Here is a 12,793-nt window from a genome sequence, read left to right as displayed (position 1 = left end):
CCAATAATAAAAGAGAAATGGACTTGCAAACTTGTTAAGTTAAACAATGAAGCTATCTGAAAATGCAACAGAACAAAAAGCAAACAAAGAAGCCCAGAGGAAAATGGTGTGAATATGAAAATAGTATGAATACTCCTTACAAGCTAGGTAATATGGTGGATCTGTTGTCAGAGGCCCTCCGTTCCAATCCTATCTCAAGTTAGGTAACTATGAGTCTCACTTCTCTCATTTGGTGGAACAAGAGAGGATTGGATTAGAAGATATTGGCCCCCTTTTGACTTTTAAATACCATGAACTTCAGTTGCCTCTTCCATTGGACCATCATGAAAAGGTTTTGTGAAGAGAACTGGCACACAGCTCATCTCCAGGCACATCAAGGAGGTTTTTGAGAGCTTATATTATGTCATCAAGAAAAACATGGTCAAAAGCCCAGGGTCTGCCTGCATTCTTTCATGGACCAGCTCCCCCAGTTTCATTTTGTTCTGGATGGGAAATGAGAAAGGCCAGGAGCATCCTAAACTTACCAGTGCAGTTTGAGCCATCAGAAGCCTCTTGCTACACATATCTCCACTGGCTTCCTATTTTTATTCTTAATAACTGTAAGAGCAGGGTTACCAAGGTCTTACTGTTGCTATAGTGAGAGGTGAGAGCACCAGGCTGCCAAAGCTACTGGCCCTTTGGTGGAGAGGAAAATGCAGAATCTAGGTTGTTTTGTTCTGAGGATTTGTGGAGAAGATTGCCGGAAGAGTTTTTAACCCTTCTGCAACAAAGATTACCCATGAATAAAATCATCTCTGATAGCTGGAGATAATTAGAAGTAGGGAATTGGGGGGGGGGGGGCTAGTTGGTGTCAGTAAGTGGGTTTCAAAATATTTTATTTATTTTACTATTTTTTTGGTCAGTAATATTTTATTTTTCCCAATTACACATAAAGACAATTTTTTAACATTCATTTTCTGACATTTTGGGTCTCAACATCTTTTAAAGAAATGCAATGTGTTTATTCTGAGATGCATAAGGAAATAACTATAAACTGGTGTATTGTAATATTGCCAAATTGAGGCTGCAAGAGAGGGATATGCTGTGTGTTTTAATGAAAAGATAAGAATTATTTTTTAAGGAGTGCATTATTTATTGGCATGCAAATGGTGCTGTTGAAGTGCTTTTAATGGTACTTGGAAAACCATTTTCCTAAGTAGACTGAGAGCTCCTCTGCAAATTTTATTTACATTATTCTTTTGATTGGCAACCTGTATTTTATAGTCTTTTTTAAAAGTTGCTTTTGCCTTCCAATCAATCAGCAAGCATTCATTAAGTACCTACTATGTGCCAGGCATCATGCAAGGAGCTGAGAATACAAAGACAAAAATAATATAGTCTCTGCCTTCAAGGAGCTTACATCTTATTTGAGGAGACAACAAGTATATATATATATATATAAATCTATACCAAATAGAGGCTTAAGTTGGGACTCATAATTGATAGAGGAGATACCCTGGAGGAGGAGACTCTTAGCAAAGTTATCTGACATCTTCTTAGCAACTTAGAGGCTTAGAAAATTGCTTAGAGCACTGAGAATTTAACACTCTCCATTATGCATCAGAGGTAAGACAAAAAACCAGGGCTTCTTTGTTCTGAGGCTTTCTCTATATCTTTCAATCATTTCAGTTGTTTCTGGCTCTTTGTGAACCCATTTGGGGTTTTCTTGGTAAAGATACTGGAGAGGTTGGTCATTTCCTTCTCCAGCTCATTTTACAGAGGAGAAAACTGAGGACAAGAGGGTTAAGTGTCTTGCCCAGGTTCACACAGCTAGAAAGTATCTGAGGCTGGATTTGTATTCAGGACTGCCTGATGCCAGGCCTTGTGCTCTATCTGCTGCACCATCTACCTGCCCTGGCATCCCTGGGTGTCCATCTGTCTCTAGGCTTCTAAGAGTGATACAAAATACAGACAAAATAAAAAAAAAAGATTATTTGAGGGGGGCAACAGAAGTCCCCCTCAAATCAAGATCAAGAAAGTCCTCACATGCACCAGATTGGCTAACATGACCAAAAAGGAAAATGATAAATGGTGGAGGGGATGTGGGAAAATTAGGGCACTAATACACTATTAGTGGAGCTGTGAGATGATGCAACCATTCTGGAGAGCAATTAGGAACCATGCCCAAAGGGCCATTGAAACTGTGCACACCCTTTATCCCAACAATACTACTATGAGGTCTGTTTCCCAAGGAGATTAAAGATAGAGGAAAAGAACCTATCTGTCCAAAAATAATGATAGCAGCTCATTGTGGTAGCAAAGAACTGGAAACTAAAGGAATGGCCATCTATTGAGGAATGACCAAAGAAGTTATGGTATGTGTTATAATGGAATATTATTGTGCCCCCAAAATGGCAAAAAGATCCCCCCAAGAAGCTGGGAGGACTTATATGAAGTGATGAAAACTGAAGTGAGCAGAACCAGGAGAAGGCTGTACACAGTAACAGCAATAATATACATTGATCAACTGTGAATGACTTACCTATTATCTGGAATGCGAGGATCCAGGACAACTCTTAGGAACTCAGAACAGAAAAGGCCATCTACTGCCACAGGAGTCAATGGAGTCCGAAGGCAGATTGAAACATGCCATTCTTCACTTTATTTCCTCCATGAATTTTTCTCTGTTGTAAGCATTTTGTATCATTTCACAACTTAACAAATATGGAAATATGTATCATATGATAATATTATATATAATGTATCGCCTTTCTTCTTGGGAAGGAAGGAGGGGTGGGAGAAAACACACATGGCAAAATGTCAGAAAATGAACATTAAAAATTATATTGATGTGTAATTTGGAAAAAATAAAAATTTCAAATTTAGAAAATTTTAACTAATTTAAAAAAAGAAAAACTTCATGTCGAAATTGGCGTTTAAGGTGAGTTCTGAGGGTAACTGGGGACTCTCAGAGACTAAGTGAAGAGGAAGGACATTCCATATGTAGGGGACATTCCAAGCCTGTGCAAAGGCATTTAATATGGATTGTAGGGCAGAGGTTCCAGAGGAAGAGAAAGGAACCAGGTCTCAAGGGCGAATAGGGAAAAGATTGGTAGTTTCAGGCTGGTCCTAAACTGGGAAGTGTCCAGAGAGAGCAGGGGTCAATTATGCTCATGTATTATTATTTTTACCACATTCAATACAATTAGCTATTTTTCCTTTATCTTAGGAGATAGTATGACATCAAGGATACTTTTCACCTATTTTTATTTCCCTTTTATGTTCTGATTTATAAATACTGTCTCTTCTGATAGAATATAAGCTCCTTGAAGGCAGTTCAGAGTTTTTTTGTTTGTTTGTTTTCTTTATTTCCCAGTACTTACTACAATGCCTGGCACATAAACAAATTTTGATTATATGTTTATTATTGATTGATTGATCAGAAAGAGACCTGGAGAGGGTGTAAAGGAAGATCCTCCCTTTCCCCCTCCTCAGTAGCTTGATCTGTCCATCAAACATTCCTGACATACCACAGTTGCACCAGGTTTTGCGTTGGTCAACCTGTTGTGAGTCAATAAAGGTCAAGGTTTGGGGCTTCTTAGGGGGAGAATCGAGAGAGAATCAGGGGAGAATCGAGAAGAGAAAGAAGGAAGAAGTCAAGATGCAGAGCAGGCAGTTGAGAGCGAAAGAGGAAGAAACATGCAGGCTAGGCACCTACCCTTTCCAATAAACTTTATAAAATATATATCCGGATAGAAATATTATTTCCAATTCTTACAAGAGTAAAAAGTCCTGGATTAGTAGTCAGAGAGACTGGGAGCAGATCCAAGCTTTATCTTACTAACTGTGACCTTAGGCAAGTGTTTTTAGGCCTTACCTTCCTTCTTTTTAAAATAGGGATCATAATGCCTTTACTATTTTTCTCATAGGATCGGGGAAAATGCTATGCAACACGTAAAGTGCTTTAGAAATGGAGCTGTTATTGGTAGGTTGGTTGAGTGCAGATCTTCCCACACAGCCTCCCTGACTTCCCATTTCAGCACCACAATAAAGAAACCACTAGAAATGTGGCCTCAGAGGATGCTCCAATATGGAGCTGAAGTATTTGCTATGACCATGATAGCTGAGGTCAGGAGAACCTGAAGGTTCCTGGGTCCTAGAGCAGAATATTGGATGCTTACTACTTGTATAACCTTGGGCAAGTTCCTTAACCTCTTTGGGCCCCTGTTTCCTTCATCTGTAAAATGAGGTTTTTAGACTGGGCCTCTGTGGTATCTTTCAGTTTAGGATCAATAATCCCAGGACCTTGGACCACATTCTCATTTTCTAGTGGATGAAGCAGTTGCTGCTATGGTATTTCAACCTAGCTAAAGAACTCTGACATTCCAGGCTAATGATACCTGTCCTAGTTCTTCCAGCTGCCTCAATACCATGCCAGCTCTGCTGCAAAAACAGCTCATCAAAACAGACTGGACCAAGAAATAGTGGTACTTGGGGAAAGACACCAAGAAAAAGTCTTCAGCAGCAAGATTCTCAGCCTGGGTCAGCAGAGTGGTCATAGTTGCTCCCCTTCTCTTCCATTTTCCCTATAGACAAAGATTTTCCCCTAATGAAGGGCTATGTGTGTGAACATTTCTGAATGAATGAGATTCCTGTGTTTTACAATAGTTTGTAATTCTGCTGTCACTTCCAATGCAAATGTGTCCAAAATGGAGCTCATTGTCTTCCCACCAAGCCACCTTCCTCCCAACTTTCCCATTTCTGTCAATGGCACCCAGAGTCATCTTTCAGACTTCCTTAGCCATTATCCATCCCTCTCAGCCCTAGACTACAGCTATCTATTGTCAAATTGTCTGTTTTACCAGCAATATCTCTCATCTCTCTCTCTCCTTTTAGTTCTCATTCACAACATTTACATTCAAGTTCTCATCACTTCCCATCTGGACCATGAAAACTTGTCTCTGCCTCTAATTTTCTCCTTATTCTCATCTACCTTTCATGTTTCAGTGGCTCCCACTTACCTGTGGAATAAAATGTAAACTTTCTCAATCTGGCCCTCAAGACCCTTCATGGTCTGATTCCAGCCTACCTCCCTAGCCTTATCCTACGCTCTTCAATATTCTACATTTCAATCAAACTAGAAAATGTACTGTCTTCCTCACCCCAGTGCATTCTTTCCTTTCCTATCTCCATATCTCTGTCTGTCTGTCTCTATCTGTCTGTCTCTTTCTGTCTCTGTCTCTATCTCTCTGTCTCTGATTCTGTCTCTCTCTGTCTCTTTCTGTCTCTCTGTCTCTCTCTCTCTGACTGCTTCTGTCTCTGTCTCTCTGTCTCTTTCTCTTTCTTTCTTTCTTTCTCTCTGTCTCTGTCATTTCTGTCTCTGTCTCTGTTTCTGTCTCTGTCTGTCTGTCTCTGTCTGTCTCTGTTTCTGTCTCTGTCTGTCTGCCTGTCTCTCTCTCTCTTTCTCTCTCCCTTTCTCTCTCTCTTTCTGTCTCTCTGTCTCTCTCTCCTTCATGCTTGGAATAGTCTTCTTTTAATTTCTGTCGGTTGAAATCCTTCCTTTTCTTTAATGACCAACTCAGATACCACTTCTTCCATGAAGCCTTTCACCATTCACGTGCTTGGTATCCTCTGGATTCTTCTATTCCATACTGTCTGAGCTTCTACTTGAGGGTGGAGCATCCCTGTGATTTCATTGCTTTGGGGACTTACCCTCCACCAGTGTAGATCAGCAATTCTCCTGGAATTTATGGTCTTAGCTGCCTGGGACACCGAAAAGGGAAGCATTGCTCATGGCCCCAAACCGGAATGTGTAAATGACAGGACTTAAACCTAGATCTTCCCCACTCCCCGGCTGGCCCTCTCTGCACTATGGCACCCTCTTCCCTCAGTTGCCTTGCATACTACATTATAGCTATTTGTATAGCGGTCTCATTGCCCCTATGATTTTTCAAGCTCTCCGAGGGTGGGGACTGATCCGATTTCATCTCTGCATACCCAGGGCCTCTCTTGGCACTGAGGACGCAGTGGACATGGTAAGCACTTGATAAATATTTGAATTAATTATAGAGCCTCCCCACCAACCTTCGCCTAAGCCAAGGCAGTGCTGTCAGCCTGGAATGATTTCACTGTGACAACTGGGAAGTTAAAATATTTGTTTCTCTTTAGAAACATGTTACTCAGTAAACTGTTTTCTCTTTATTACCAGGCCGTCTGTTGACTCCAGGGCTGGGCTGCTCCTCAGCTAAGATTCCATGGGTAGTGGTGAGGGAAAGGGCGGTGAGTCCTAAAGAAAGTGTGGCTTGGGAAGGAAGTATAGTAAAGTTCTATTTAAAGTGGGGGGGGGGGGGCGGTTATTACCTGATGCAGTGGTTGGAAGAGGAGCCCAATGGGAGGCTTCTGTCTGAGACCACCATCTTTCCATGGCATCAGTTTGCTTTAAACACACCAAAAGGAGACAGATCATGAAACAGGAAGAAAGGATTTTTTTAAACCCTTACCTTCCATCTTAGAATTAATACTGTGTGTTGGTTCCAAGGCAGAAGAGCGGTAAGGGCTAGGCAATGGGGGTCAAGTGACTTGCCCAGGGTCACACAGCTGGGAAGTGTCTGAGGCCAGATTTGAACTCAGGATATCCCCTCTCTACCTGGCTTTCAATCTACCAAGCCACCCTGCTGCCCCCAAAAATGATTTTTTTAAAAAAATGTACATGCTATCTAATAACAGACTTCTGTGTGTGTGTGCATACATCACTCTCTCTCTCTCTGTCTGTCTTTCTGTTTGTCTATTTATATCTATCTGTCTGTCTGTCCATCTATCTGTCTGTCTGTCTATCTATCTATCATCTATCTATCTATCTATCTATCTATCTACATGTCTGTCTTTCTGTATGTCTATCTATATCTATCTCTCTATCTATCTTTCTGTCTATATCTATCTATCTCTTTATCTACCTGTCTGTCTTTCTGTCTATCTATATCTAGATAATATTAATAATATTTTAGTAAAATCAATAAATTTAATTTATATTATATATAATTTACTATATTATATATAATAAATAACAATTTAATAAAATTAATAAATTTTAATAATAATAGATAGATAGATATTTTTAAACCCTTATCTTCTGTCTTGGAATCAATTCTATTTATTGATTCCAAGGTAGAAGAAAGCTAAGAGCTAGGCAATGGGAGTCATATGACTTACCCAGAGCCATACAGCTAGGAAGTGTTTGAGAATAGATTTGAACCCAGGACCCCCCTCCCCCTCTAAGCCTGGCTCTCTATCCAGTCACCTAGCTGTCCCTTGTATAAATTTTTAATAATTCAGACAGGCCTGCCCAAGTCCAAGAGTATAACAGCCATTCAGAATTGTTTATTCAACAAATCAAAGAGAATTTATTGAGTTACTCATTTATTTATATATCCATCTTTCTGTTAGATTCTTGAAGATTCAGGAAAGGCTAACAATGACTGCTTATAATGATACGATGTTTTATAGTAACTAAGGACTGACACATAAATCATCTCATGTGATTTCTACAACTATGAGATAGAAAGCACAGGCATTGTTATCCTTATTTACAGATGGAGACATTGAGACAAAGAAATTAAATGACTTGGCCAAAGTCACTCGGCTAGAGGAGCTTTGAGATGGGGTAGAAAGAACGCTGGTCTTGGGGTTAAAGATCTAAATGTTGTAAATCCAGTGTTTATTACTTTGTGAGTTACTTTGAGCCTATCACCAGCTCTCCCTAGACCTCTTTTTCTTCTTCTGTAAAATGATCAGGTAGGACTAGAATGATTTCTATGGTCCCTTTGAGCTCAAAATCCTATTATCAGTGATCTGTTAAGAGACAAAACCAGGTCTCAACCCCAGTGAATCTAACATTAATGCTTTTCTTTTGTTTTGTTTCTGCTTTTGGATACAAAGCAATCTTTGCCCTAAAGGAGCTTACAGTCCAGAAAAGATAGAATTAATATACATGAAGCAATTAGAAAACCATTAAATGCTAAACTCTGTTCCTGAGAGTGTCCTGAAAGTTCAGAGAAGAGGATTCCTAATAGAAGTAATTTTGTAATGTAAGATTGGCTCAGAGTGAACTGAGCCTTGAAGGATACGTAGGATCTAGGATCATTTCAATTTCAGTTTGACAGATATTAATGGAGCACTTAACTTTGTGCAAGGCACTGTTAGGCAGCTAAAAGGCATGTAAAGATGAACCTATCAGTCAAATCAACAAAGCACCTACTCTGTGCCAGGCATTATTAAGTGATGGAGGTACAGAGAAAGGCCTAGAATCAGGAAGACATCTTCCTGAGTTCAAATCTGGCCTCAGACACTAACACAATATAACACTAGATGTCACTTAACCCAGTTTGCCTCAGTTCCTCATTTGTAAAAATGAGCTAGAGAAGAAAATGGCAAACCTCTCTAGTAATCTCTGTCAAGAAAACTCCAAATGGGGGCACGTAGAGTCTGATGTGGTCGAAAATGACTGAGCAACAACAAATCTGTGTATTATGTATATTTGAATGCATGAATAGTTTCTAACAACTCAATATTTTTCCCAATAGTTTTTCCTCCATTATTTTTCCTCCAAAACTTCCCATTTCTCCCAAGGATACAACTGTCTTTCCAGGTACACAGTCTTGCAACCTTGATGTTATTTTAAACTCCTTACTTCCCTCTACTTCACATATCCAATAAGTTGTCAAATCTTAGTGTTTTTTTTAGCTCCACATCTCTTAAATCTCTTCCTTCTACTCCACTACTTCAGATCCTTATCATCCCTCACCTGGGCTATTGCACTAGACTTCTAAATGGCCTCCCTCTCTCCTTTTTCCAATTCATCCTCCACACTGTTACCAAAGTGATTTTCCTAATGTGTAGATCTGTCCATTCATTCCCCTACTCAACAAACTCCAATGGCTCCCTTTTGCCTCTTAGGATTCAATATAAGCTCTTTGCTTTCACTTTTAAAACTTTTCACAATCTAACTTCTTCCTACCTTTCCAGTCTTCTCACACATTGTTCCCCTTCACACATGATGACATCCAGCTGCACTGGCTTTCATGGTCCTTGAGCATGCAAGAGGCTCCATCTCTCATACCAATGACTTTATACAGATGCCCCCTGTCCATGCCATCCTGGGCTGCTGATTTGCCTGGGAGTTTGGATTTTAAGTGAGACTGAGTTGTGCAAAGTCATCAGCCTCACTCTCTCTTCCAGAGTCATCAAAGTCCAGTGGCAGGAGAAAAGTCAGGATGACTGGTGATGGTCCAGGATGCAGTGGATGACCTTGGTGTCTTCCATGTCAGACCAAGCTCTAAGCTCTCCACAGCACCTACTGTAGCTACCTTCATGACTTTTGGAACAAATTGTTCTCATCTGCCCCCCCTTCTGCCAGGGGAAGTCTTCACATGCTGGGGGGAGACATCTCCCTAGTCACTGATGAGTCAGAGCCCTGTCAATTACCCTCTACCTGGTTTAGCTTGTGTGCCAACATGGTTTTATTGAGATGTGAGCGCTGTGCATGCTACAGTTTCTTGGAGCTACAGGTGAGAGCTGGGTTACAGGTAAACATTGAGGGTAGATAAGAAGCAATCCTAAAAAGGGTTTGGCCAGCCCTCACATCAGAGGTCAAGTCCTCCCAGCATACCCCATACATCCACTAGCAGATGATAGATACTTAATAAATGTTTGCTAGAAGGCAGCTAGGTGGTTTGGTAGATACAGAGTAGAGAATATATATATATATATATATATATATATATATATATATATATATATATATATCTGCGTGACCTTGGGCAGGTCACTTAATCCCAGTTGCCTAGCCTTTACCATTCTTGTGCCTTGGAACCAAAACTTACTATCAATTCCAAGAGAGAAAGTAAGGGATTTTTAAATAAATAAATAAATAAATAAATGTTGGTTGGCTGATTACTACAAGTTGTGTGGCTATTGTGTACATGAATGTGCATACTAATTCTATGACCTGCTTATTAAACTGCAGTCCATAGTCTGGACAAAAGGTATTCTTCTTCTTCTGCTCTTCTAGGTAACCCTTGAAATCTTATTCTCTCTAGAGGGGGATTCTACTGACAGCCACTGTGATAAGACAACTGCCTATGATAGTTGAAGTCTAGGTTTATCTCAAAGCAAGGGAATGGATCTTGTATCTCCTTCGTGTTCCTACATTGGATTCTATATTACCTTTAGAATTATAGGATTTTAAAGATGAACGAGATCTTTAGAAATGATCCAGTTCCTGTCCCTCTATTAGGAAATAGCTGAACAAATTGTGATATATCATAGTGATGAAATACTATTGTGCTATAAGGAATGACGAGCAGGATGATGTCAGAAAGAGCTGGAAAGACCATGTGAACTGATGCAGAGTGAAATAAGCAGAACCAGGAGAACACTGTACACAGTAACAGTACTGTTGTGGGATGATCCGCTGTGGAAAACTTAGCTCTCAGTGATCCAGGATTTATGACAGGGAATGCTATCCACCCCTAGAGAAAGAACTGTTGGAATCATAATGTTTTTGAAAGGACACTATTTTTTACTTTAGTTTATTTATGGTTTTATTTTGGGGTTTTGCTTTTAGATGAGAGTTCTCTTCTTATAGTGACCAATATGAAAGTATGTTTTGCTTGATAATATATGTATAACCCAGATTGTATTGCTTACCATCTCTGAAGGGGTAGGAAGGAAGAGAGGAATGGAGATAATTTGATTCTTATAATTTTGGAAAATGTCGAAAATTGTTATTATATGTAATTGAGAAAATAAAATATCTTTGAATAAAGAAAAATATAAATAAATATAAATAAAACTAAGATAAAAAAAGAAATTATTCAGTGCTCCTCATTTTACACATATAGAAACAGAGGTTAAGGGAGGAGTGACTTGCCCAAGGCCATGCAACTAATTAGTGCCAGTGCCAACACTAGAACTTAGCTAGAACTAACCACTAATCCATTCCTCTTTTCACTATACCATGCTGCCTCTGATGGCAATGTTATTTTTAACAAGCTCCTTAGCCTTTGGGAAGAAGAGAAAACAAATTCCATTTGTATATTTTTCATCCTACAATATCTGAGCAGGCAGTATCTTTATAGTCTCCTGTGACGGGTGCTTTAGATGATTAGACTCTCTGGGCATGGTGTAATCCCTCATCTTCTTCTAACAAGACTGGAGAGGCAGGGAGGGGTTCAAGTGATTTCTCTGGAGCAGACTGCTGTCTCAGCTCACAGCTTTTGCTATCTGGCCCTGGCATCAGCCAGCTTTCCCTTCCCACATCCCAACAAATCCTGAGCTTGTTTCTCTTAGTGGAAGGATGGACTGGTAGTCTGCCCCTTGGGCAGCTGCTCAGCCTTCCGAGCATCTCCTATTTATATCCCTCCTGGGTGCTGGGCTGTGAGTGCCAGTGGGGCTCCGGGTGCGTCTGTATAGCTATGATACCACAGAGGAACAGAGCAGGGCTCTGACAGGATGAGCCTGAGTAGGATAAGGAGCTTGCTTTGAATATACGCAAAATTCCTTCATGGCGAATGGGTTCGCTGCAGAGGTTTGTGCTGCTTGGCACAAGATAAGACTGGGTACGAGGAATCATGTGTGCACGTAGTGACAGGGCTGGGGGACAGTTGTGAAGGGGTGAGGGCCATAGAGTTCACCCTGAGGAAGGGGCGATAGCCAATCACAGCCAGAGCTAGACAAAGATAAATTTGTCAAGTAGGCAAAACGTGTCTTTGTCTCCAGACTTCCTCTGGCCAGCCCTGCCTTCTTTTAGCTTAGCCACTCTCCCAGGTGCCCTCCAGCTGACAATTGGCTGCCTGGCTGCTCTCATCCTGGTTTCCACAGTGAACAAGAGGAATCTTTTCATCCCCTCCCCTCATCAGAGCTTGCTCTAGTCCCTATGGTATCTGATGCTCTCAAACATCCTTAGAGCCATGGATCAGACTGGGAGATAACGCCTTTAGAGGATGCTGCCTGTGCTGTAACTGAATTACTCTATTGTCCCAGACTTGCCCTTTAGGTGATCAGACGGACCCCCTGCTTTGGGGCACATACCAAGCACGACTTCAGAACAGGGCAGCTGCAGGAGGGTGATGCAGCCTGCACACAATCGGTCTCCAGCCCCCCCAACACCATGATCTTGCTATAGTCACAAAGAGCTGCACAGATAGCACTCATGGAAGGAGATGCACCCCAGATTGCCATGGGGCTGCACCCACTTCTTTCCCTGAGCCTTGAAAGACAAACCCAGATCAGTGCCTCTGTTTACACGGCAGCTTTGCTCAAAGGTAACAGATATTTGGCCAGTTCTACAATTCACCAACAATAGCAAACCACTTTTTCTTCTTTCTTCTCTAACTGCGTTCTCTCCCCCAGTCTGCTTATGTGCTCCCCATGCTTCTGGGGATGTTTCGCCAATTATGGTGCTAACGGATCCATTATGTCATGGCCCTGTACTCAGATCGTTGATAATGGATGGAAATGGGTGAATCAGTTAAACTAACCACTCCTAATGGGTGTGCTTCTTCCCAGGTAATATAATACCTTAACCCAGTTATAAAGCTCTTTTCTCTGTAAGAAGTTCCTTTAAAGGAAAAAAAAAGGCCTCATGAGAAACTTTTTTTTAAACCTTACCTTCCATACTGTGTTTAGGTTCCAAGGCAGAAGAGCAGTAAGGGCTATTAGTGGCAATGGGGTTAAGTATACTTTGCCCACAGTAATACAGCTAAGAAATGTCTATATGTGGCTATATTTGAACCCAGGACCTCCCATCTCTAGGCCT

At 40.8% G+C, this 12,793-nt stretch overlaps 1 protein-coding gene across 1 annotated transcript in view; it reads right to left on the bottom strand.

The window, feature by feature from the left end:
* The window catches only part of LOC103093611 (uncharacterized), a 142,711-nt gene extending 130,495 nt beyond the window's left edge, over positions 1-12,216 (bottom strand). The window contains exon 1 of the mRNA XM_056821102.1: positions 12,067-12,216. Within this exon, the coding sequence (XP_056677080.1) occupies positions 12,067-12,216 (150 nt within the window). The remainder of the gene's footprint in view (positions 1-12,066) is intronic.
* Positions 12,217-12,793: the final 577 nt, after the last annotated feature.

The sequence above is a fragment of the Monodelphis domestica genome, chromosome 3 (assembly GCF_027887165.1).
Source record: "Monodelphis domestica isolate mMonDom1 chromosome 3, mMonDom1.pri, whole genome shotgun sequence".
NCBI classification, from domain to species: domain Eukaryota; kingdom Metazoa; phylum Chordata; class Mammalia; order Didelphimorphia; family Didelphidae; genus Monodelphis; species Monodelphis domestica.
The sequence above is the reverse complement of the archived record's forward strand: the minus strand, read 5'-3'. Positions and strand labels throughout refer to the sequence as shown.